Source organism: Podarcis vaucheri (assembly GCF_965113315.1).
Source record: "Podarcis vaucheri genome assembly, chromosome: 4".
Taxonomy (NCBI): domain Eukaryota; kingdom Metazoa; phylum Chordata; class Lepidosauria; order Squamata; family Lacertidae; genus Podarcis; species Podarcis vaucheri.
The window spans coordinates 59,944,152-59,971,717 of record NC_138762.1 but is presented as its reverse complement, the minus strand read 5'-3'; the positions used below and the strand labels follow the sequence as shown (position 1 = coordinate 59,971,717).

The 27,566-nt window shown below is 41.7% G+C and overlaps 1 protein-coding gene across 4 annotated transcripts in view; it reads left to right on the top strand.

Annotated features, from left to right (window-relative positions):
* The first annotated feature begins 14,764 nt into the window (after positions 1-14,764).
* KDM6A (lysine demethylase 6A) overlaps positions 14,765-27,566 on the top strand; it is a 107,555-nt gene continuing 94,753 nt past the window's right edge. For 2 of the 4 annotated variants that reach the window (XM_082219814.1, XM_082219813.1), the window contains exons 1-2: positions 14,765-14,987; positions 15,281-15,344. In XM_082219814.1, the coding sequence (XP_082075940.1) occupies positions 14,824-14,987; positions 15,281-15,344 (228 nt within the window). In that variant the 5' untranslated portion in view covers positions 14,765-14,823. The remainder of the gene's footprint in view (positions 14,988-15,280; positions 15,345-27,566) is intronic. The other 2 variants (XM_082219816.1, XM_082219815.1) reach the window with 1 other exon arrangement.

The window sequence follows — 27,566 nt, the reverse complement described above, 5'->3', positions numbered from 1 at the left end:
AATACATTTTTGTCTTCTGGATGCTTTTCCCATACAATTATCGATGCTTTAGTTGAGATTCCTGCATTGCAGGAGGTTGAACTAGTTGACCTTCGTGGTCCCTTCCAGCTCTAAAATTCTATGATTCTAGTTCATCTTCACCTCGCACAATGTCTCTATGCTTAAAGCATCTGGGAGAACAGCTTTGGATCTTGCACAGGAAGCGCAGCAACACAAAGTTCTTTTTGTGCTTCCTGTAGAAACATGCCAAGTAAGAATGTCCCTGTCTCCACCATGGTAAAATGTGTGAGCGTCACACAATCTGGGACTTGTGCATTTTGCTTTGGGAGTGATGTGTGACTATAAACCGCACACATTGCACAGGAAGCATAAGTCACTGTCTTGGTTTCTGTGACGAGGGTAAAACTGCTCACAGGGCACTTAAAATCACTGCTGCATGTCTGCAAGAATCCCAGGAATACCAACTCTTTAAAGCAGGACTGACTAACCTGTGACCCTCTAAATGCAGCTGTGCTGCAAGTCCCTTCGCTCTTGACCATTGGTTATACCATTTGAGGCTCATGGGAATTGGAGTCCAACGTTTCCTGGAGGGTCACAAATTAGGCCTCCTTGTTTCAAAGCACCAAGCTATGTCTACTGATACATGTCCTTCTGCTGTAAAGCTACAATGGGTGGCTGGGTGGCTGAATGGGACAACAGCATCTTCTGGGAAGTTGATTCTCATTGGAGCCATGGATGTGCAGAAACATGCAGAGACTCTACATTGGGAATGATGAGCATAGTGATGAAAAGCAGCTGGCAAAATTGTCTGAAATTTTTAAGGAGCCCTTTCCTTTGGTGAGGTCAAATCATGAACCAGCGGATGCACTGAAAACAAGCATCCCTGTCAGGCATGTGTTGAGTAACCACAAAGGACCCTATGTGCATATTGATGTACATGTGTAGAGCTACTACAGATGAAGTGGGATCCTGAGTACTGTGGTACCTCAGGTTAAGTACTTAATTCGTTCCGGAGGTCTGTTCTTAACCTGAAATTGTTCTTAACCTGAAGCACCACTTTAGCTAATGGGACCTCCTGCTGTTGCCGCGCCGCCGGAGCACGGTTTCTGTTTTCATCCTGAAGCAAAGTTCTTAACCCAAGGTACTATTTCTGGGTTAGTGGAGTCTGTAACCTGAAGCGTATGTAACCTGAAGCGTATGTAACCCGAGGTACCACTGTAGTGCCATCAGTCTCTCCTCAAGGATTGCCAACTTGTGAGTGGCAGTGAATGGTGAATGGAAGCCTGCAAGGCCTGCTCACAAGCTCTTTCAATGCATGGCAGGACTCATTAAAACCTGTCCCCCAACCACCAGAGGTTCCCACACAATGACTTCCTAGGAAGAGTTGTTTCCTAAAAGGGTAGTATTTTAGGGAAATGGATGGGATGGGGCATAATCAAGCCCCATCATCAAATGCGTGCACTTTGCTTTCTCATAGTTTTGTGTATGATTTTGTACAATTATGATCAACTGCCATTTGTACCCTCAAGTTGTAGCAGGTGATACTTAGTGGAGTCTGCTATTCCAGGAATACTCTTTCGTAGGACTAAGTACAGTGCTTTTAGGAGAAGTTAATAGAGAGGTGTTCGTTCCTCTGAGTGCCATAACTGTTATTCACAGATGATTACAGCCTATATGTCAAAACATTTCTCTTTAATGTGTACATGGAGATGCCTGAACTGGCAATCTGGATTTGGAACCTGGAACAAACTTGCTTATTCTGAGAAAATAGGAGAAGAATAGCTGATCAGTCATAGTTGGGCAATAGCTTCCATCCAAAATGTCACAAAAGCATTTGCATTCTCTAGAATTCTTTATCAGGCAAGACGCTACAGAAAGTGGATGAGGGGAAGACAAAAACGAAAATAGCGAAAATTAGACAAATGATGTAGTCATGAGCCATGGGTTATATCCAGTGCTTTTTTCTGGGGGAACACAGGGGTACACATACCCCTAAATATTTTGTGAATCTTTGTACCTTTGTCCATTTACTGTATTTATTTTCCCCGAATTGAACTACAGTATAAATTTGTGATTTTCTTGAGTCAAAATGAGAGTATCCCTAAACATTTTAAAGGGGGGGGGGGAGCACTGGTTATATCCAATTTAGTTCTACTCATAGTAGACTCACTGAAATTAATGAACCTAAGCTAGTCATGTGTACTATTGCCAGTGGATCTACTCTGCGTATAACCAATGTTGGATACAACAGAGCATCTTGACAGATAATCAATTATGTAGCATTTTCACTATGAAGCATTTTCATGTCATTTATTTAAAAAGTGATTGAACTCATGGACTCATGAATATATGTTTGTATTATTTGAAAGCAATAATTTAATTTTAGACAGCACTTTTTCTGAATTAGTGGACTGATCCTATGATCTGCTATATGAGTAATTGAGTACAATAGTTTTTATGCTAATGAAATGTCTAAATGTGTAATATGCTAACACTGTAACTTGTATTGCTGTTGCAGCAACAGCCACCATCTATAGTTTCTGGTGCAGTGACCTTTAACAAAGCGTTATGTAGTCCAGAGTTAGGCAGAAGGATTTGAGGTGGGAAGCAGCAAAGCAAGATTTTATTCAACTCAAAATTTTTACACAGCTAGGTAATACTTTTTATCCAAATGTTATTTATTCAAGTTCATGCTGTTAGTGAAAGAGGATTAATATATAACCTAAGATTTATTTGAACCAATATCCGTAACAGAAAAAGTACATAATATTAAACATGTAATCAGCCTTTATATATTTTGTGCTCTCCACTTCCTTATTTTTTTGGAATGCCAAGACTTTTTGCCTGCCAGCAACAAAAACTCAGACTTGATTTGAAAGCTACACCCCAAACTGTGGAACAGCTTTTTTCAGCCTCCAATCAAGCAAGCAGAATAATAACCAACATCTAAGGTGGTAAACACCCTCAAGGTATACTCTGCAGGTTCAGAGAGTGGTGACAAAAGATACAACCTCAATAGTCTGTTTTAAGATGCCTTGAGTTTTTTTAAAAAAGAAATAGGCATTTAAGAAATTTAAATTCATATGAGGTCAGGTGGTTGTGACTTGGGAAAAACAGCTTTGTAGGCCAAATTAGGATCTCTGCCAGGCCTAATGAAACTAGTGGGATGAAAGTCCATCACTGATTCAGTGCTGCTTATCCTGTTTTACTATAATCTACCCATCTTAATTTAATGTGTCCATCAAGGCCTTTTATGCACACAGGTGAGCAGGGGCTGTCTCGTTTTCTTGAATATTGGGAAAGCTTTGCATTTCCTGACTCATTGAAAAGTATGGAGGAAGGTGAAGAGATACCAAAAGAGGATAAAATACTTTTTATGTATGCAGCGATGGCAGTGAGAATGCTACTAGCCCAGAGATGGAAGGAAGGAGTACCAACAAGAGAATAATGGCAGACTAAACTGATACAGTATGCAGAGATGGCAAAACTGATGGAGAAGATCAGAAACCAGGAAGATCAAGTATTTCTAAAAGACTGGGGTAAATTCTTAATTTATTTAAAAGACCACTGTAAAGAGTTAAAATCATTGGCAGGGATGTAATGACACTTCTAATGTGGAATTACAGGTAGGTATGGTAACTATAGATATTTAACAGATGGATAAAGGAAAAAGATGCAGAAAACCTTACTTTGAATATGGAACCCATGAAGGGAGGGAAGGAAGTCCGAAGGCTCAATAGAACCTTTTATTTCAATGTTTGAAATGGTTAAAGTTAAAATGTATAAAATCTTGTAAAACCAATAAAAAAATTTTTTTTATTAAAAAGAGAGAAAGAGGAAGACACTCTTGCAGCAAAGTTTCCATGTAGGTTCTGGTCAATTGATGCAGAGATGTTTTAATGCTTTCAGCTACTTGTTCAAAATCTGAAAACATTTCTTTGCATTTGAATGATTATCTTATAAATATAAACTATGATAATCAAATACAACTCATTAGATTGGGGTAAGTCTGGTCCTTTAGCATAGGAAGCAGATAACAAAGTGTAGTTTACAATCTACATACAGTAAAACTATAAGATCTGAGCAGGGGTTGTGGGGAATAATCACAAAGGGGGCTTTGGAGGAATATTTTGTTACTAATAGTGTGCTATAAAGTTTTTAGCAGTGTGGTGAATAACTGTTTCCTCCTAATTTCTAGTCTGAATAGTGTTAAAGCACAGAACACAGGGAAGGATTTAACCGAGGAGAAAAATGCAGTGGCCATTTTTAAAATGGATTTCCATGACACAACTACATTTTGAACCACAAATCAATTTGATAAAAAATATATAATGGAAATCAGTTTTAAACAATGGCCATGACGCTAAAGATTAGCAAATCCATGCTGAGATGCTTCCTGATTTTGGCTGGAGCAGAGGCAGAGGACAAATATAGCACAATCGTCTGTTTCTGATGCAACCGACAGCACAAAATACTATAAATCATGCAAAAACAACTGTTCTGATGTTTTTCTGCTGTTTCCTGGATAGAGGGGAAAGGGTTCGAACTTATCTGATTATTTTGAAATCTGACACACATATCAGCATGCCATAAATATAGAAAGCCAAATATAAAACTTCAGTATGCAGTAACTATTTGTTCCTTTCCAGATTTTCCCAATTCTAAATAATAGTAGAATGAACCTTTGTGTAAGGATAGAGTAGTAGATCTCAGTGGTAAAGCACATGTTTTGCATGCATGTCGTAAGAACGTGACACGAACTCTACTGTATCAAACTGAAGGCCCATCTAGATCAACATCCCGTTCTCCCAGTGTAAACCAGATGGCTATTGGAAGCCTTGCAAGATGGACCTGAGTGCAACAGCACCCTCCCCAACTGTGATTCCCAACAACTGCTCTGCAGAGGTGTACTGCTTGTGACAGTGAGGTTAGCCACTGGCACCTCCTGTTTAAAGGTTCTCACGTGGTATGATAAAAGGAAAGAACCTTTCCCTGGAGAGCTGCTGCCAGTCAGAATAGGCATCACTGGCTGGCTGGATCAACATTCTGACAGCATAAAGCTTCGTGAATTCAGCTCAGGACACAACTATGCATTCTGAGAGTAGCACGTTAAGAGAATCCTTCTTGCCATCTCTCCTCTGTAAAGTACACTGGGAGTGGTGGTGATTTAAATAGAAGGGTGGGTGCTATTTGCTTTGCAACTCACCTTACACACATTTAGGGTAACTTTGCCTGCGTACATGGCTTTGCTTTACTCAATAATGTGCAATCAAGTTTTGTAAAGGTTGACTGTATTGCTCATGATATGGTTTTTAAACTGAGGCACCACTCACCACACAGATACATTTTTATGCGAGTTTGCAATATATAAATAAAATAATAATTTGAGATGATGAATTAACAACGTGAGAAGATCCCAAGGAGTGGTGAATGCTATTTTTCAGCAGATCAATGAAGGAAAAGACAGTAGCTTTTCACCTAGGCATTTTCAAAGAGGAGTGGATAGTTTGTAATTAATAATGGTTTTACAATTAATTATTGCTCCTTTAAGATATTCAAACCATTTTATGTTTTATTCCGCACCACATCAAAATTATTTAAGAACAGACAGGATTCTGATGACTTTAAATGACAAAAGATAATACAGAAATAGAAATTCAGTCTGTGTCTGATCATATAAAGATTTTAGTGATGTCAACCTTTCATTGTCATTTCACATCAAGGCACTGGAGAGCGGAGTAATCTTGTTTACTCATAAGTAACAAGACTGTTTCTCACTAGTTAAATGGACATAGGATTACAAACAAGTAAGATGGCATTTTTTCACAATAGCAGAAATAATTCCGATAACAAAATCCTGGGAGGAAATTTTAAACATTCTAGAAGTCAGCAGGAATAAAATTAGGATAGGTAATAATGATAATCTGTGGTTCCAATATTTTCCATCCAGGATGGACAAAAGGAATGAGACTTTTAAGATTAGTGTGAGAACATTTTTAATAAACTAATATGAATTAGTCAATATGAATGTGACAAAAACATACTGTCTCTTAATAGATCTAAAAACCAAGTTAGGAAATTATCTGGGAAAAATCACTGGGAAGGTAACAACAGAGAATGAACAGAACTGGTTTTGCGTTTCTTTGTTTTTTACTATGCCCAGCAGCATTTCCTATTATTAGTCTCAAGAAACTCTGGTCAGGTAATGGAATTTTACTATTTTACAGTGAAATAAAGATGGCCAGGATGATTGTTGGCATTGTAATAACCTGAGATTATGCATGGTGAATATGCCTAAAGAGAGATTTGAGTGACAAACATTTATGCTATTCAGATAATGATAAATTACATTTCATTTAAACATCAATGTTTTGTGGGTAAATGGTAACTCATTTAGTATTGGGCACAAAATCTGATTCTGGAATCTTTTCAAAAGAGCAAAATCTTAGCGACTTTGAAATGGTGAACAATTGACTCACAACTAGGGAATGATGAGGTAAGATCTGGAAAACTAAAGAGATGATCAAATTAGTATTGTACATTTGCAGGATAAAGGAAAAATACAGGAAGGCTTGAAATATGCTGGTTATTACTGTTAACTACTGCAGGTAGTGATATCTTCAAGTCTCTTGTTTAAACTCTTCATTCAGGTTGTTAAGTGCAGCTGGAGAAAAACTTGTGCAGTATGGTTAACTTATTATAGAAATCCTAGCTAGTGGTAGCAGAGCTGCAGAGGGGAAGGTGGTGTGGTGAGGGTCAATCACGCGCCTTTTACTGGTGATTTTTATCCTGCAGAAACCAAATTGTTCTAAGAAATTTATGGCAGAAATTATAGTACAGTAGGCCATCCTTGAAAATTGCTTTGTAAATTGTGCAGAATCGAGTGACTTACCTGTTGGTCGGAATGAATCACCAAGAAAGTGTTCCTTCTGAGCTTATGTTAAGTATTTGTATTTGCAGATCTCCAACTGTCCTGGAATAATACAAGCTATTGAGATTAACCTATAACCCCTTGTACACTAAAGTGACTACCTCCTTCCCTATCATGACTGTTAAAATAACAATGAGCACCCTTTAGCTTAGCCATTTGTGTAGCCTACGTATAAGAAAGGCACCCAGTGAAACATTATTAGTGGCTAATCCACAATTGTTGGAACAATCCCTTAGGTAGATTTTCTTCTGAAATTTATTTTATTTTTGTCAGCTTTGGGGTCATTTTAAAGGAATTAAAAATTAGTAGGGTTTTATCTTAATATCCTAGATTTGTAAACAATGATAGAAAACAAAAAACTTATTTATTTTTAAAAAATTGACCTGTCTTTAAATCTAAATTGGGCTCACAAGGTGGCTTAAAGTAGAAAATATGAAGCATTTAATTTCTATATGTAAAAAACAGGATACATGCAAGTAAACATGCATAAGGCTGCATCGGCAACTATTTAACATATATTTATAACATTTCTTCCATTAAGAAATTGTCAAAATAATACACAAGATTTACAGTACAATCCTATACATGTTTACTCAAAAGCGTTCCCCACTGTGTGCAACAGAACTTATGCATGGGTGAGCCTTAAAGACATATCTCAGGTGTGTGATAACTTCAGTCTTGTCTAATTCCACTTATACAAATTGACAAACTAGAAGGTATGCTGTACAGTACAGCATCTCTTAATGAGGCATAGCTTTCCTGTATTAAATGACCCCCTTCCTAGAGAGTTTTATAAGAGCACTGCTCTGGGCTGCTGCCCCACTTCTTGGGAAGCTGGTGTTTTATGTATTGATTAGAATGTTTACATCTTTACAGTTATTAACAATTCTGTATATTTTAAAAGTTGTCTGTATATCACTTAGAGACTGTCCTGTGTTGAGTAACTAACAAAACAAATAAATGGAGGTGAAGGTAACTGGAAGTTGTGCTTTCCTGAATCAGACCAAGGTCTACTAGTCCAACATGCTATTCAAAAATTCTAGCATCTATTAAGTTGCTGATTGGCCAGGGATGACAAATATAAAGGGATGGTTTCTGCTTTCCTTTAGTACTGTGTTTACTACGGAAAGTTTATTGATGACTGTATACTGGATGCCCATCCATCAGTTGTGAATATACAGTACTTTCATTTATGAAGACTTAGTGAAATCAGCTCTCTCCTATTTCACCAACTGGAAATTATATATGACAGTGAAACTGTACTTATTTAGAGCCCATCACCTGCAATAATATGTTCGTCAAAACCCTCAGCCTTCATTTATGGCTTTCCATGTGATGAAACTGATTTTGAAAGTATATCCCAGTTGGTCAGATAGTGAACATACCTCAAAATTGTATTTTCAATTATTTATTTAGCAAAATATTTTTACCACTTAATTGTAGTAAAACCTCCAAATTTTACAATATTAAAATTTTCAATGAAAAAAGTTTTTTAATTACCCCCCTCCCCGTTTTTAGTGGTTCATATTTTATCTGTAAACCACCTTGACTCCCTGACAGGGGAAAATACAGGATATAAATATATAATAACAAGAATCAGTTAACACAATTCAAAACACTTAAATATAATTAGAATTAAAATATTAAGACATGTCAACGTCTATTCGTCTGGAAAGGCTTGTCTAAACAAAATTGCTTTAAGTGAAAGCACTTCCCTGGTGTCAAAGGTGATCTTTCAGTACATATATTGGAAGCCACACACACACACTATACATCCTATATTACAGATGTGTGTCAGGAACCAATATTTACGAAGCATCTAAATGTCTGGAAACCATCCCTGAGTAAGAGAGGCACACAGTTCCAAAGGCCATCTCCCCAGTTGCCTTGCCTCCGAAGGTCAGTTGGAGGAGGGTTTCTGAGAAGAAGAATGTTATGGGAGCAAGTGGTTCTTCAGATACCGCATCCCAAGAGTTTTTGAGCGTATAGCTTCAATCCAGCAGCCAGACACAAAGTGGCAGCCAATGCAAATCTTTCAGTATAATCAGGTTAACAACCTGCTGTGTTCTGAAACAGCTGAAGTTTACAGGGAAGTTTAAGGGAAGCCCCATATATAAATTCAACCTAGATGCAGCCAGAGTATTAGTAACTGTGGCAAGGTCATCTCTTTCCAAGAAGCGGTGCAGCTGATAGGCCAAAGTTCATGGAAAGTACTTCATGCTACAAAAGCCCTTTAATTATCCATTAATTTGACCAGAACATCCTTTGGCATCTACAAAGATTCTGAGCCCCCCACCCCACTGTCTCTTTGACATAAGATGGTGAGGGTGATTACAGTTTTCCCCTTTGAAAAGTACATAGGGCAAAAAGACCAAGAGAAGAGTGGGTACATTTTTCCATATCCTCTTTCAGCTCTGCTTTTCAAGGTCACATTAGCTGCACAGCAATGGACTGATAAGAGAGGGTAGGAGAGGAAAAATAATAATCTGGGAGACTGAGGGGAGGAAAACAGAGTGGTGGGGGAGACAGGAAAGATGGGTCCTGTGATTTGCTGGTGGTTTCGTTGCTTTCCAATAGATTTGTCCCCCGCCCCGTGCAATATACCAATGTAAGCTTTAATATTGTTGTGGGCACCCCAGTCTGAGCAGTGAGACTCCGAACGTGCTAGCAAATACTTCTGGTGAGCACTGGAGACAGTGGTGACTGTGATACATGGTTGTGTGTGTAAATAAAGGCTTACTTTAAGAACAAAGAAAGGACTCACAGTGATAACAGTCCAACGGCTTTGTTCCCCCATTAGGTTTCTAGCACCCTTCCTATAGTCCTGGATTCAGCACAGAGAGCAAGTCAAGTTTGTGTTCCCCAGCTCCACAGAGACCAGACTGAATCCTGTTCTGTTGTTCTCTTACACCCACCAGTTAACATCTCCAGATATGCAACGGCAGAGGAAGGGGGCAGGGGAGTGGTCCACTCTGGATACTATCCGGGGTGGGGTGCCATCACAGCCACCTCCTTGACTTGTGCTGCGCACTGCTGGGGCGCATGCTGCGCCCCCCCATGGCGGGCGCCATGCCCCTGTGAGCGGCGCACCACGCCCCCCCCAGACGCCATGCCACACCCCCGGGACACGCGCCATGCCCCCTGGGATGTGCACCAGCTACGCCCCCACCTGTTCTCCATCCACGGTGCCAGAGCATGCTGCTCTGTCACTGAAGACATAAGACATAGGGAAGAATGCACCCTTCTAGAAGCATCACTAGTTAATTTATTATTTATTGCATTCATATGCCACTTCTTCTCCAATGATTTCAATTTGGTGTACATGGTTCTCTCCCCCCCCCCTGTTTAATCTCCAAAACAATCCTGTGAGGTATGTTAGACAATGACTGGCTGAAGGTCACCCAGTAACTAGCCCCGTAGGGATTTTAACACTGGTCTCTGAGGTCCTAGTCCAGGCTTCCTCAAACTCGGCCCTCCAGATGTTTTTGGGCTACAACTCCCATGATCCCTAGCTAGCAGAACCAGTGTTCAGGGATGATGGGAATTGTAGTCTCAAAACATCTGGAAGGCCAAGTTTGAGGAAGCCTGTCCTAGTGCGACACTCTAACCACTATGCCACACTAGCTTATCATGTCCATGGCACCTGTACTTTGCAAACTCCATAGTCATGCACAGATACACTTAATAGTTTCTGTTAGGGCCAGCCCTTAACAGAGACTGGTTTCACCATGTCAGCAGTTCCTTCTGCTATAGTTTCATATATAAAACCACTGCCCAAGGATGATATCTGGATCAACACCACAAATCCTAAAACAATATGATGGCAGAGCGCCATGTAAAATTATGCAAATTCAAGAAGATCCATTTCAGTTTTACTGGATGCAGTTTTTACCCAGACCCTTGGTAAAGCTGTGTGTGTGCGTGCGCTCTTTGTGTGTGTGTGTGTGTGGGGGGGGAACAGTGAACCAAGGGAGAAGAGAAACAAGCAGACAAGGTGGTGCCTACAGCTCTTCCAAACTTCATATTTCCAGAACGTTGGTGAATGAAGTCCTTACATTCCAAAATTAACGACAGGCTTTATAAATTAATGTGGTACAGCATAACACAATGGCTGTGGTATGGCTCAGCAGAAATACAGTCAATTCAATTTTCAGGAGAAGCACCACTCCCATTTTCACCAAAGAAATTAAAACTGAGGAAAAATACAATATGCAAATATGAGAAGAAAAAATGGCCAAGTATTTTCAAAGGATTTCACAAACGAAACTATACAGTATGGAAACATAATACTTCTTCAACATGCAAGTCTTCACAATACTATTATGAGGTGTGGCTGTACTATGTGCAGCTGGAAAATAAAGAACTAGGGTAAAGACTATTTGCCTTTGGTCTACATTTAAGTCAATTTCAAGAACTCTACAGCAGCTCATAAAAATTCATTGGATGAAATTCTTTCTTACCTGAACATCACAAAAACAAGGCATTACACTAGTAACTGTATCTAAAAGTACTTGGGAGACAAAGTTATTATTTCCCAGCTCACTCTCACAAGGACAATTTTCATCCGACAAGAATGTAGCACACAGCTATTATAGTGTAATAGGAAAATTCTAGTTAGGTTGCTCAGAAGAAAGCCCTGTTGAGTTAGACAGGGCTGACTTTCAGGTAAGTGTATACAGTATTAGACTGTGTTTGATATTTTAGGAAATTGGGCAGTTTTGAAAAAGCCTATGTTTCCATTATGTAAAACTACTGACATACACTCTTTCGACAGACGAGTTTAGATAAATACAGAATTATTAATACGAGAAGTCTCCCAGAGCGGTCCTTGGGGGAAGCAAAGCAAAACATTTCAACTTTGCATTTTCTTCCTTCCGGGTGTACTGAGGGGAGCTGAAGACTCGTGAAAGTGCGTTAGTTAGGGTATGTGTGTGTGAGAGAGTATGGCGTTTGTTGTTTTTCTCCCGCAAGCGCCAGGAAACGTTTATACTGTATTTGCGCTGCCCCGTTTTTCACAGCCCAGGCTCGCCGCTCTCCACCCTAACACGTGTCTATTCTCAGGAAAGGTAATCAGCAAGGAAAATGGAGGAAGCCCTCCCGAAGCGGTCTCTGTCACACGTTCTCCCTGGAGTCAGAGGCTTCCACGCCCACGGAAAGGCTGCTTTCTGCTTCGGGCTGAAGAAACACATTAACTTGGGAGTCGCTTTTTTTGTGAGGGGGGGGGGGAGTGCGGAGGCCTAATGCGGGGCTTGCTGCTCCCTGACCCCACTTCCTAGGAAAGGGGAAGGCGCCTGCCCACGGAGCCGCGAGCCCGGGCTGGCTTTCTGGAAGTCGTCCCCTCGCCCCTCCCGCGGGTCGCTCCTCCGAGGCGGCAACTTAACGGTTCGCCCTCGCTGAGAGGGACTCGGGGGAAGAGCCGCTGTCGCCGCCGCCGCAGAGGAAGCGGAGCCACTGCGCCCAAGGCGGCCGCGCGCAGGCTGAGCAGGGGACGCCCCGCCGCCGCTTCGCGAACCGCCCCCTCAGAGGCGTCCCGGCGGGCTCGGCTCCAAGCCCCGGCCCACTCCTCTCTCTCTCTCTCTCGCCTCGCGCGCACACGCACCGCGCAAGGGAAGCCATTATTATTCGTTGGTGCCAGAAGAACCACGCCCCAGACCCGGCCCAAGGGAAGGCGGGAGGAAAGCAGGGCGGGGGTCGCAGCCGTTGGCCGAGAAGAGCGCCCCCTCCCCGCACCCTTCTGCGCAGTGGGGGGCAGTAACGGCCACGCGTGTTTTCACGCGCACAGGCTCCCTAGCAGCGTCTCCAGACCAGCCGCCTGTTTAAGCGCAGCAGCCATTTATGCGCACGCAATCCCAAACCTATTCCCCCTCGAGCAACTGCTGGCCGCCGCCGCCGCCGTTGGGGCCTCCCCGCACCTAATTTAAAGGCCGCATACAAACTTGCTGCTACTTCGGTAACTGACAAAGTCGCTTGATTGACTCACTGACGGTTGAATAACAGCCCATAGTGTACATAAATCCCGCCCTCTCAACCAATGGCGTACGGCCAGTGATGAGGGCGGAAGCCGAAGAGATAGGGAGGAAAGCGACTTAAGCTTCCGGTTTTCGATTGACGTTCTGTAAGACTCCTCCACTAGCGGGGAAAGAGTCCTAGACGCAGGGACTGCGCGGATAGCAACCTCAGATAAAATAGAACCGGGTTACACGGCCCCATTTCGTTGCAGGTTTTAAAGTTATCGTGACAGTTCTCCCACAATGGTTTCTGCTCGTTGGATGGGCCTGCGCCCTCATTCAGTGTTGAATTGCTTTTTTTAATTATACAATAAAGTTTTGGAAATTCAGTGCTCCCCCGTCTTGCTCCCAAGTCGTGCTACACAACTGGGAGAATTTAAAGCACATCTCACTTCTTAAGCAAACGGTATGATTCGTTAGGCCGACGGAAACGAGTTTGTAACCAGTTATGTAACGCATCTATAAAGCAGTACAGTATATAAATTTCGGTAAATAAATAAATAAGTGGGCAGCTTAAAAAACTGAACAGAAAAGGAAAGTGTGTATCTGGCCACATAAATGAAGAGGGCTGGTGTATAGGTCCTTTAACACACAAAAGTACACGTTTGACCTCGTGCCCTGACAAAACTGAAACGGGTTGATACGGAATAATGAATCTACGAATCTCATGATTAGAAATATACTCTCGTTTTTCATATCCTGTGTTGTTCGTCCGTCCGAGAACCAATTTGCTCTTTGCACTTGATCTTAGGCAAAAGGCCGAGAACCAATTTGCTCTTTGAAAGTCGGCAAAGCAGGTAAAAATTCAATAGTGCAGCTTTTTACATCTCTATGAACAGGGAAAGGCCACATGCGTTGAATTTCTGCCTGCAGAACTACCTAGAAACAACAACACAGTAAATGCCAACGTTTTTAAATCCTGAGTAACTTGGCTTCTCAATCCCTGCCCTTCTTCCGCGCGGGAGGTCATAAGGCTTTCAAAGCCCTGCCAGACTCTGAATGACATGAAGAAATGCTTCCGCAGAAACCTCTGCTGTCTCTATCCGTTGAATATCGGTCCCGAAAATGTGGATGCTGTGCCGACAGGGTGTGAGGAAGGTTTGGCTCCTTTTCTACTTTTTAGAAAAGTAGAGGAAGTTTCTAACGCCACCCGCCCCGCCCACACATGGAGGATTCCGCGCTCCGGCTGCAATCGGGGTACCCGAAGTACAGCTTCCCAACTCCGCAGCGTAGCCGCTACGTGAAAGGCAGCGCGGCTACCAAGCTCGAGCGTAGCGGTAGAGGAGCGCTATGACTGACGTAAGTCAACAAAGGTCACGTGGGCGCGGCTGGGCGCGGCGATTGGCTGCGTGGGCACAGGCAAGCGGGGTGGGGAGGGGGGGTCACGGTGGCGGCGTGGGGTTCGCTGTGTGACACAATTACAACAACTTTGTGCAGCTGCTGGGGAAGTTTGTACAGGCAACAAATACACCCCGCGCGGGCGCGCGCGGGCCCCTGTCACTCCGACTCCACTCACTCCTCGCCGCCGGGGCTGGCGGCTCAGCAGCGATGTAAACACTGCTCCGCCGTCACCGCCGCCAGCAGCAGCAACAGCAGCCGCCTCCTCCTCCTCCTTATTCTCCTCCCCCTCCTGCCTCCCCCCGCGTCTCCAGCGCTGGGGCTCCTTCCCTCCCTCCCTCCCTCCCTCCTCCTCCGAGCAGCGGGGCTCCCCCCCGCCTCTCCCTCTCCCTCCCCCTCCCTGCCGGCTGTTGTTGTTGTAATAAAAGTTGTGTTGGTGGCGTGTGTGTGTCGGGCACCCCGCCCCGCCCGGCACTGGGGGGGCCTTGGGGTGGGCGCGCGGGGAGGGGGGGCCTTGCGATCGCGAGTTAATTGCGCTGCGTTTCCATGAAATCGTGTGGAGTGTCGCTCGCCGCCGCCGCCGCCGCCTCTACTGCTTCTTTCGGTGATGAGGAAAAGAAAATGGCGGCGGGGAAAGCGAGCGGCCAGAGCGAGGAGGACTTCGCCAGCCTGACAGCGGAGGAAAGAGAAGTCCTCGCCGGCCTCGACAGGTACCCCTTAACGGCAGCCTCCGCGCTCCGGCTCGTCCGGTGTTCTCGCTCGGCCGGGGTGTGTGTGTGTGTGTCTTGTGTGTGTGCGCGCGTGTGTGTGTGTGGGAGAGAGAGAGAGGGGAATATAAAAAAGAGCGGCGGCGGTTGTGGCGCGATCGCCAGGTCGGAGCGCGGGCGGCGAGCGCGAGGGAGCGGATGAAGGCGTCCGTGTGGGGCGGGCGAGGGGGGCAGCCTCTCGGCGGACGCGGCTGTTTTTCTCAGCCTGTCTCTCTCCCGTCTCCCCCCTTCTGCAGCCGACTCTTCGGATTTCAGAGGCTTCATGAAGATGGCGCCAGAACGAAGGCCTTGCTGTTAAAGGTAAGGGGGGGATTGGGCTCCGGTGGGGGTGGGGAGGAGGCAACCGACGAGGGAGCCACCCTCCCCTCGCGTGTGTTGTGTGGGCTTGTGTGTGCGTGCGTGTGTGTTGTGTGTGTGTGGGGAGCAGAGCTGGAGGAATTAAACCGCCGCCGCCGCCGCAGCAGCGCGCCCGTGGGACTCGCCAGGAGACTTGGGTCGAGCCTGCCCTGCGTGGCCGCCACCTCTTTCCCTGGCTTTCGGACGAGAATGGCTCGCTTGGCGCGCGTGTGGTGCCCGGAGGTGCCTCCCTCTGCTCCCCTGGGCGCGGAGGGGGAAGAGAGGGGCGCGTGGCGTGGAAAGCTGCTCTCGGTCACTTTCTGGGCTTTGTCCAAAAAGTAGGACAGAGAGTGCCTGCGCATCTGGCCTGAATCCCTCCAGCTGGGAGCAACCTCGCGAATAATCGGGAGATCGGGCGTTCCTTATCTGCCATTGGCCACCTTGGACCTCCTTTCCCCCCCCCCTCCTGGTTTTTTAAAGCCCTTTTGCTCATATTTACTCATAAAGCTGGACAGGACCGAAGCGACCCAACTTAATTCATATAAGCACGAAAGAAGGGCTTTAGAAGAAGCGGGATCCCTTTTCTTCCATGGTGTGTCACTTTGGGGAGTCAGTCGCCAAGTGATTTGTTTACTCTCGAGCCATCTTCCTCCCAAAGTGCATCTTCCTTGAGTGAGTCTTCTCTCCCAGGCTTTTCGCCTCATCATGCTGTTTTGTCAGGCCATGGGGGAGAGGCTGTTGCTGCTCACCTGAGCGTGTGAAGAGAAATCTTGTTCCTATATTTAAAAAAGTTCTTGGTCCTGTCATTTAGTTAACTAATGGCTGCTCCTGACTGCCCAAGATGGCCGGATAGGGAGGGGAAAGAACAGGGTGGGAGGAGGTAAACAGGGAAATAAATAGTAGGGATGAATATGTATATCAGTTGAAGAGTGTGGCTTTTTGGAGCTGCAAATCCCACTAATGTATTGAGAGCTCCTGCCTCCGGTTTTCTAAAGTAGAATATTGCACTTTTACAGCATGGATAAACGGCATCAACCTGTGGAGCATGCAGCTGTCTAGCGCCTAGATATGACCATTTAATTTTCTGGACAGTTTTAACCATTATTATGCTGTAAGAAAGGCTGTAATGCTGATTCATTTGACACTGCATTTTCAGAGCTAGAGTCTATATTTTGACATCTTAATGTTTTGGACTGGATATAAATGAAATTATTTCCTTATTTTAAAATTGGCATTCCCATTTGGATTTAATAGTCTACTTTAGACCTTAATGCTTGCTTACATTTTTTTCCTTTTGTTGTAACTGGTGAACTTACTATGTTGTGAATGATTTTTTACGTGGGTATGTCTGTTTTGTTTTATGTAATGGCATTTTCCTCTGTTCTATTGGCTTTCATTGCAATGTTAAAATAGACAGGTTCTCCAAAGCATTTAATGTTTAAGTAGTTATTTTAATTTTTTAAAAATCTGCTGTGCGTATATAGTTTCTGGTATGTTAGAGACTATCAGAATTTGAAATCTTACTGAAAACTGTTTTAGAATAAGACACATATGTTTTAAAAAATGGATGAGTTTCTGCTGCTTAAAATGTTAGGCCACAATCTGCAAAGATGAACAGCATGAGTACTTTTGGTATTGTGTTCTTTTTAATATCACACGATATAACTGTAATGTGTTTTCATTTTTCTTGTATATTTAGTTCAAATGTGTATTTATCTTTTGTATATAACTTGAGGCTTGGGTTCTTGTGACATTATTAAAACAGAGTTTGGTACTTGTGGATTTTAAGGGTTAGAACTGAGAAGGTTTCTTTTCCTATTAAGCAGAGCCCAACAATTGGGTAACATTGCTAGAGTATACATGAAAATGGATAGTATATTGTTATCTTGTCATTGTATGGTTTGGATTGACGTTTCTGAATATGAAAATATATTCAAGTTAATCCTATGCATGCTTACTCCAAAATAAGTCTCATTGAGTTGGTTAGGGCTTACTCCATGGTAAGTGGGGACAGTATTATAGCCTAAATTAAAAGTATGCAGAAATTGCAAACTAGGGCAGATGGATTTAAAACAGATGGGTTCTGTTGAAAGAGTGATGTCCCAGGCCTTATGTGGTTGGGGGCTTACTTTCCAGAATGGGCTGTCACTAGGCAAAGATTGCAGTAAAGTGCTTCATTGAAAGTTGGTCATAGTCAAACATGTGTATAAATGTAAAGCTCATGGCTGACATAGCAAAAAACCAGTAAGTTCACCAAAACCATGGATGGTGCAACAATTTATGCCTTATGTGTAGTAGGTAATGGTCATGGTGTAGAACTCTTCATTCTTTGATGATAACACCAATCCAAACCATTTGGGAACGAATTGCTTCCTCTGAGTTATAATAGTTTTTTAAAAGGCAAGATCTAAGCAGCCAGTTGAACACTTCAGTCATTTTTAGGTTTCAGCCTGGGTTCATTTACATTGTTCATCAGTAGTTCTGGTGAGGGCTGTGGGCCTTTTCAGATGCACAAGGCCAGGCCTATGAGGTGCTGAACAATTTAAGAGGAAAAACTGCCTGTGTGGAGAGTCTGACTTTTGTGTCAGAAAATAACTAGGTTCTATTTTGCTATTGAGCAAAGTATCACTGAGTTGTGGGGGAACCTAAACGACTTTCCTGTTGGGTTACTTCCTGGGTCCATGATAATCCTGAGATATCTGTCCTATGGATTGGCATCTTTTAAGTTTTTTGTTGCTCAGGTAAGCTTGTGGTTTATGATAGGAGCAAGTTCATAATGTGGTCATTATTTTGAGTCTATTTTACTCCCCCTCCCTCACTGTTAGTTTTTTATGTAAACAGTGTTGCTTCAAGTTTGCTAATCAGTACAGTTTTAGAACATGCAAGTACATTTAAGTGTATGGTACCTAGTGACAACAATGGCAGTCTCTCAGGAGCACTTTTCTAGGCCTGTTGTAAGAAGTTCCACTGTTTTTGTTGGATATGAAAATTATATGCTTCTTGATCTAAGGTGCAGAAAGGGATATTTAAACTATGATATATGTCTGATTCTGCTCTTAATTTCCCCATGCAGAATGCATTTTCTACTCTGTACGGGGGTGGGGGGGGGACAGCACAGGAATATGCGTTTTGTACTTCTCATACCAAGTGAAATACTAGTGTAAACAAATCCTCAGGGTCCGATTTAATGTTTACAAGCAGTTCTTCATTTGAAGCATTGAGCTGATAGGAAAAAGGTGTTGCAAATATTTCCCTGATACCCTGCTTTGGATAAGGCTAGTGCATCTGCTTCTGTTCTTAATATGGGGGCAGGGCAGTATGATGACTCTTACTTCCTGGCTTGCAGTTAGGCATTGGTGGGTGTATATGATAAGCAAGCTTCTGCTATTGCACTCTGGCTTTTGGATCTTCTAGTTCCTCTGTGCACTTGCTTAGGTTTCTATTTGTGCTGCAGCAATTGTTTTGTTATACTGTAGACCTTATTCTAATGAGATTTGTGATAGTATGGTGCTCTAACCTTTCAGGCTTAAAGGGCACGTTAAAGAAGTATGGTAGGCCCAATATTATCCTGGGTCACCCCTCCCCCATGCACAATTAAATATAAGAAATTCTAGTATAAAATCTATTTATACTGCTGACTAGTGTGCCAACTAGATTCAGTATGTTGAATAACTGTGTGTAAATACATTGCATTTATATTTCCTTATAAAGTATGTGTAAAGGTAATGTTCATTGCATATTAGGACCGAAGCCTAAATATTTAAATATCTATACCCATGTTTGTAGGTTGGTGTTTTCTCCTTGCAGCAGAGGGCAACTTCTTTCTCACTCATACCCAGAGGTTTTTATGCTAATGTCAGTGATAATATATTGCCAAGGAAGCTCTTAAGTAAGGTTTTACTGTTATGCAATGAGAGGTATGCCTATGCGTAGGGTTAGATAGAATTTGCCATCAGATATATTCAGTGCACTTTGAATCCATCCTCAGTCATTTTTGCCAGTACTTTGTATAATGTTTATGGTTTGTTACCCTAATGTTTCATGGGAATTCTTGTTTACTGTTGGAACAACTTTGTTTCAAAGACAGTTGCATGGAGTGAAATGTATTTTATTTTAAGGTCTCCACTACAGTTTCATGCATTTTAGTCTTCTGTTTATTTTATTTTCTCTCTTTTTTAAGGCAGCAATTCACTGGTACATTGGGTGTGTATACAGTGGTACCTCGGGTTACATACGCTTCAGGTTACAGACGCTTCAGGTTACAGACTCTGCTAACCCAGAAATAGTACCTCAGGTTAAGAACTTTGCTTCCGGATGAGAACAGAAATTGCGCGGCAGCAGCAGGAGGCCCCATTAACTAAAGTGGTGCTTCAGGTTAAGAACAGTTTCAGGTTAAGAACGGACCTCCGGAACGAATTAAGTATGTAACCAGAGGTACCACTGTATAACAGAAGTCATATTGACTGAAGTTAGTATGACAGTAATTGACTATGTTTTTATTTAGTGCATTGATAAAATTAGGCCATAACCAATAGGTTTGTCAATGTTTTTTTAATAGAATGTAATGGACATACTGTTCATGCAATGGATACACTAAGTTTCATTCTGTTAATTTATTTTTGCAATTATTCAATATAATAGTCTAGTTTTGCAAACACATGTGTGACTAGGATTATCAGAGAATGTATAACTTATTGTTAGGTCCTTACTGCTTCTATTTGGAAATAAATCAGATTGATTTCTCGTGGATTTTTTTCTTCTGTTTGGTGGTACAGGATGGTTAAAAAACCAATATTTTTTAAAAATAGATTTCGCTTAGTCATATTTTGGTAATGTTGTGATCTGAGGTATTTAGACAGTGATATTCTGTAATTTATTTATTTGTTGCATTTCTAAAAAAGTAAGCCGTTTCAAGTTCCATGTAAATTGAATTGATGGTTTAACAACAAAAAAGGAAATATCTCTTGCAGGACAGAATCAGCTTCTCATTGTGACATAAGCTAGACATTGCCGTACAGAAATTTGATTTCTCACTTTCCCCATGCAGCTCAGAAGTCTCTTCTGAATATCCTGCAAGTCTTTTGTTCAATGTGTGGTCATATTGCATTTACACAAGGAGTTCTGGAAAATGTCCTGCAACCCTATGCTTGTTTTCTCAGAATTAAGTCCTACTGGTTTCAGAGGGACTTAACTCCTAGGTAATGCATAGGACTACAGCCTTAGAAATGTGACTTCTCATGTGGAGCTCATTCTGTGACTCCCTGGATTGAGGCCTAATTTAGCTACAATAATGGAAACTTTCCTACAAACACTATGAATCAGAATGATCACTGAGACACCAGTGATAGTCCTGTACCTGTAAGAGATTTCTGTGGGAATGCCATTACTGGTGGCATTTTATACTTGGATAGAATGCAAGTCTGGAATGATCAAAATTAGATAGACATCATATGCAGGTTGGCACAGGTCTAAGGAAGCAATATTCCAAAATGGTCATTGGCCATCCTCCTATTGTGCATCTACATCCATAAAATTTATATCAAACTATAATTAGGGAATGTTTCATTATATTATTATCATTTTCACTAGTTATCATTTATTTTATTTTATTTCATTTATATCCGTCTCTTCCTCCCAGTGTGGCAAACATATCAATAACAATAAAAACAATCTAAAAACAGTTAAAAACAATCATTCTTTCAATCAATGATTCCAGGGTTTCACAAGAACATGGTGCCATCATGCCTAAATAAGAGAATAAAGAACTAGGGGTGTGTACCCTTAAATAAGCTTTGGACCATCAAAACTGATACACCCATACAGCCAAAGATTGTAATCTAAGAGGTGATGCTATACTTTAGGCCAGTACTTTATTTGGAGAGTATGTACGTGTGTGTACACATGTACCAAGAATAGCCGAAATATGTAAAAATGCATAAGAAACTCTGAGTGTGCTCCCTAAATTAAGCTTTGACACACCCCAATTAATATATCCACACATCCCAAAAAGTCTTTTTTCTTTTTGGGCATCAATAGTCATCTTTTTCTTTTTCTTAAAGTCTGTTCATGGAAATATGAAGGAATAAATATATACATCATTCTAGATCATTTTTTGTCATTGTACATTAAAGTATAAATCTTGGAGTTGGCTAGTTCTTTTCAGCCACCTTATGTTTTGGCATAAGGCCATAAGATAGCTACATCATTTTTAGACAGTCTGCTATTACATTTTCAGAATTACAACTTGTATTTCATTTGAGTATATATTTTTAAGAGAATCACAATTTTTAGATCTCTTGTTCACATTCATATTTTCCATTTTTCTCTAATAGGAAGTATACTGAATGATTATAATAATTCAGCCTTTTAATCTCTACTTGATTTAAATACACACATATACACACACACACATACATACATACATATATAATTTTATATAATAATTTTATATATACAGTTTTATAACTTGCTATTATAACTAGATCTGAACTATTTGGGAGCACTCTGATGAATGTGTTGCGGAAGCACCTTAAAAAGCTAAAGTTTAGAATGACTGCAGTTTTAATTTGCTTGGCAAACTAAAAGCTGAAGGTGGAATTACAGGCCTTGAATTTTAGTGCAATTACGATTCAAACAATAAACATATTTTCTTATCAGATAGGATTCAGATTGCTTTACTAATATAGATTAAAGGTATTGCTCATAGAAGGGATAGACTCCTTAAGGATAATTTCTTGAGTTCTCTGTGTCCAGCGTTATGGATTCCTGAAGGCCTTCATTGGTGCTGTGTGTATGGTAAATTATGATGTGAAGCATTTAGTTGTTTGTAAGAACCTGTGGATGGAACTTCCTCGGCAGTTATTACAGTTGTGGTTACCACAGTCAGTGAGGGAAACCAGTGCTTTATTTTTGAAAGACCTTTTCTCCTTGGTTGTAGGAGGAGTGGCAGTTAACTAAAGGACTATAGTGGTGCTCATCGTTCCCTTGTGAACACTACTCTTGGATCTTGTAAATCAATGGTTGCAACTAATCTAACCCAACAGGCTATTTAGTAAGAGAATGGGAACAAACCCCCACCCTCATGTACCTGCTGACAAGATTAGCCACAGTTTGTACTCATTGTGTGAAATAGATGGAAGTGAGAGGAAAATTCTAAGGAGTGAGAAGTGGGGGTAAACCCTCCTCCTGTTTCATGCTCATGTCTGACTTCACTTCATTGCCATTTACTGGAAGGGTTAGACTGAGACGCACAGGTATATGAGGACAATAATTTCCATACACTGTTCTGTTTTTGTGTGTTCCTGATTATGTTTCATTCAGGAAGTAACTAGGGGTTTGTTACGTTATTGTCAGTCCGCTAGTAGTAGTTAGGACTAGGCACTTAACAGTGGTGCAGAGGAGCCATCTTATGAAGCGGAATTGATATTTACAGAGTGGGAACAACACAACAAAACTACAGTGGTACCTCGGAATGTGAATGGGATCCATTCCGGAGCCCCGTTCACATCCTGAATAGAATGTAAGACGCGATGGTGTGTCTGCGCGGGTCACGTTTTGCCGCTTCCGCGCATGCTCGTGACGTCATTTTGACAGTCTGTGCATGCGCGAGTGGCGAAACCCGGAAGTAACGCGCTCCGTTATGTCTTGAGTGCAACCCGAAAGCGCTCAACCTGAAGCACATTCAACTCGAGGTATGACTGTATCTGAGATCCAGTAATGTACAAGTAACTCCCTAAACAAGCAGAAATGGCTCCAGTATCCAAGTTCTAAATGTGGGTATTATTTCATGATCTTACTATATTCGATAATACCCAAACTGGAACCTATCCAAATCAGGACATAAGGTATCAAATCTTACCCTCATATGTTTGGCTAATTGCTGTCATTTATTGAAGGGCCAGGGCTTGTATGTATGTGCTGATGCTCCTACCTGGGTCATTAAATAGATATTAAGGTTGTAAGATTTTGTGTTCATATTCCTCCATTTGATGCTCAGCAAAGTATGAACTTCAGGAAGCCTGTTTTCCTCCCTCCTCTTTTTCTGGATCTGCGGGAGAAGACATCTATAAGACTGCACCACCTGCATTGATTCATGCATTTTTGAACTGTTCTCAATAAACTAGTCTCACTGGCCTAGCAATATTTCACTGTATTGTGAGTTGTTTTGCGTTAGCCACTATTCTTTGGCACCATCGCTGATAAGTAGCAGGCTAAAGCCACATGGGGGAAGACATTTCTCTTCACCTCTCCATCTCTATCCTATCTTGTCTTTTCAAGCTAGTTTATTTGCAATTTATAGTCTGTCTTTCAATAACAGAAACTCAAATGTGGGCATTTGCTCTGTCTCTCTTGAAAAGTCTCAGAGAGGGGAATAAGGTATGTGTCCAGGTAGAGAGACAGAAGCATGTACAGGGATGATCTTTGTGGTTCTTTCTCAACCACTTTGCCTTTCCAGGTGGAGAAAGGTGGAGAAGGTAGAAAAAAGCATTGGGGGATGAGAGTTCTTTCCAGCTTGGAAATGCCTTAGAAAACCATTTAGCTTATTACTTTAAAAAAGTGAAAGTTTATTCAGTTTTAAGGCCACTTGCATGAAGAAAGCTTGAACATAAATTAAATTAATAGCAAATTTTGTAAATGTTTTTTTAATCATTTAAAGTAAGTAGCTATACAGATGTTGTATAAATGTTAGAGCTGGGCCTTGCCTAATCTGAAATATATACAGGGTTTCTTATTCAGTAATCCCACAACTTATGTGGGGGTTATGTTCTGGGGATCACTCCTAAAGCAAAAATTGCACAGTCAATGACCATTTTGTGTGGGAGTTCTGTTCCTGGCCCACAAGCGTGTATAAGTATGTCATATCCTGTTCCACCACGTCACGCCCCTGTTCCGCCCTTTTCATGACTTTTTCAAGTCATGTTCAAGTTTGCCATCACACCCACGTGCATGATCACACATCTTTTGGACGCGTGTTGATTGGTAGATGCCTGTAATCAAAGCACATTGGGTGCAATCAGGGCCAACTTAGGTTTTTCAAATTTCAGCAGTGCCCTGTGAGAGTCCAAAATTCAGCAACTGCACCTCTAGCCTTCCATTCTGCTAAATATACTAGTTGTGAAGCCCTGTGGCACCTCCTTAGCTTCGTGCTGAGTGTGGCAGAACTGATTGTGCTACCCTAACTCTGCCTCTGGTGCAAAATTGTTTTTTCCTGGAAAAAAAATTCGATTTATTTATTTGCCAAGCACATAAAGCTGAATACAAAAAACTTTCCTCTTCTCCCAGGCCTTTGGCTAATTAAACAATGGCCTTTTAAACAATGTGTTTGGGGGTTTTGTTACTATGACATGCATTTTTGTGTTTATTGTAAACTGCACTGTGAACTTTAGGTGAAGGGCGACATAGAAATTTAATAAATAGTAGTAATAATAACAGTAGCAGAAGTTTTCTTTGGTGGATCCCCATTTGTGGAATACTCTCCCCAGACAGGCTCACATGGTGCCTTCGTTACATATCTCTGTGGGGTAGGTTTAGGTTTTGTTTGTTACTCTGTTTTGTGTTTTTATGTTGTAAACTGCCCTGTGAACCTCAGATGAAGGGTGGTATAGAAATTTAATAGTGATGATGATTCCTACAAGGTGGGCTCTAATTAATTATAATAAATATTTGGAGACTTTCCATTTTCAATATTTTTGCTTCCTATGAGCATCTTCATGTATCACCCTAAGATTCTAATGTGGATTTCCATCACTGAATGTGGAACATTTTTGGGGAGATCAATGCTGTGTCCTGGTCTGATGCTAGTCTCATAGCGCGAGACAGGTAAAGAGTTGCAGGACCAAGGATAGTTCTGAGATGAGTAATTTACTGTGACAGAGATTGAGATTGGACAGACTTTTATAGCCTCTGCTTCCAGTCTACCCTCCCCCACTGTGGAGACCTCAGATTCTTAAAGGGTCAACTCTCCTGCCTGAAGATGGATACTCCTCCTTTCTATAGTTTCACTGTGCTTCTGGACTGGTTAGGTACTGTGGGAGGCCTTTGATTCTTGAGTCTTGGGAAAACTCCCATGATGGGCCTTGGTCCTACAGGACCTGATGGTCCAGGGGTTCTTCTGGGAGCTTCTGTCTGCCAGCCTTGGGTGCAGTGGTCTCCCGATCTCCAGCAGCAGGATCAGACCCCTGAACTTGGTTTTGCTCTTGGTCTGGCTCCTAGCTAAAGACTCAGCAGCCTTGGACCCTGAGTCTTGATTGTGGCTAGACTCTGGTCTTCATCAATAATACCAGTTTACAGTCCTAAACAATTAACAACACACAAATTATTAATGCACATTTAAAGCCTACCCACAGTTTATTTTGTAATAATGCATGTGTTGCTTCACAGAAAATTTGTACTCTGTTTTACTCTAGGGCAGGGGTGTGTAATTGGATGTGGCTGGTGTAATCTGACAATCATCTGATTGTCAAGTGCTTTGGAGCACAATGCATGTGGCTTTGCAAGACATGGCAAGCCCCCTTTTGACTCAGCTGCACCTTAATTTGCCCCTCACCCAACATCATATATGATGTGGTGCATAAGCTATTTAATTTTAGATTGGTGTTACTAGCTCTGACCCCTTTATATTCTGTTCAGAGGCAGGCTATTTCTGGTAATCTGTAAGGGTCTGTTTCTGGTCCCTGCCCCGGCCCCCATATCCCCAAATTTTTCATATGGAAGCTTTACTTTAGAGATGCCAAATCCCCTAGAGAATGCGATTGTTGGTGACTATGTACAAACTAACTTTTTGTATTGATCTATTACATAATATTAATGTTTCAATTTAATTTTTGTACAAGCACATCTGTGTATACATTCATAGATCTTTACATATTTTAATCATAAATCTTTCAGACTGAAGTTCAGTGAACTCTTAACTGACTTATGTACCATTGAACTTGGTGGAAATTTCTTTCAAATAGCATGCATAGAATCAAGACTGTGTAACTCCAACATGAAAAATGACAGACTTATACTAGTGGTATTCAGGTGTTTGCATAAACATGTAATGTTGTGAATGAGAGGCAGAAGTGTGTATGTGAGCCAGGCCTGTATTTTCCCTGGGTGTATAGGCTGCCCTTTAGATGCAAAGGTTTAGAGAATTTTCTGAATGTGTTTAGAGACTTCCTTGCGATTGGGATCCCTGTTTTATCAGAATTCCTGGTAGTGTGTATGTGGGGGGGGGGGCTTTCTAAGTATGCTAAACTGAACATGCTTAGAATCTCGCTACAGACTCTCACACCTATTCCATGAATGTTTAAAGGGCATCAGTTCGCCTGCAAATGTTGGTGTTAGGGATTATATGCCATCCCTGCCCCCATCTTCAGTTTGCAACATTGTCCGTTCAGGCAGATGCCCAGAGACAGCAAATGTTTAAGTCATTAAAACCCCCAGTGATGATACTAAATATTTTATATAATTCAACTTGAGGCAATATTGTACAAGAAGGATCACTCTCTTATCAGATATTTAGCTTTGTGAACAATGGAGAGAGATTGAAAGGTCTGGGGGTGAAATGAAAAGAATGGGCTTTGGGAAATAGACAAGCCCCCCCCCCCCTGAGAGCTTTCTCTCCAATTGTTTAAAATAGAAAAAATTGGGGGTTTGGGGGACTATTGCAAACAAAAAACCAAATATAGTCCAATATATATTTTATCTTTTGGAATGACAGAAATTTGTTTTAACGCAAAGTTTTACTCACTCAAAATGTGTAATAAGAATATTTTTATGTACGTTAGCCTATAGCATTAGTTATTGTTGTTCACCTTACATGCTGAAATGGTTTATAGCTATAAAGTAAATTATAAAATGCATAATTGAAATCTGAACAACAATTTGATCAGAACCTTAGAACATCTGCAATCAAAATTTGCAATGAATTAAGTCAGTTATAAAGCATGACAAAACAGTTCAAAAAAGTTCAAACAATAAAATCAGTAACAACCAATAACTCTTTAGGGCTTTGTGTGGTAATAGTTGAACCTTAAACCTGGATTGGTAGCTGTTAGGCACCCACTGCAGATCCTTCACTAGCGTGATATTTGCCCGATAAGGAACATTGCTCACCAACCAGGCTGTGGCATTCTGTACCAGCTTCAACCGCCAGACCAGCTGCATGTAAGCGCATTATAATAGTCAAGACCTGAGGTTACC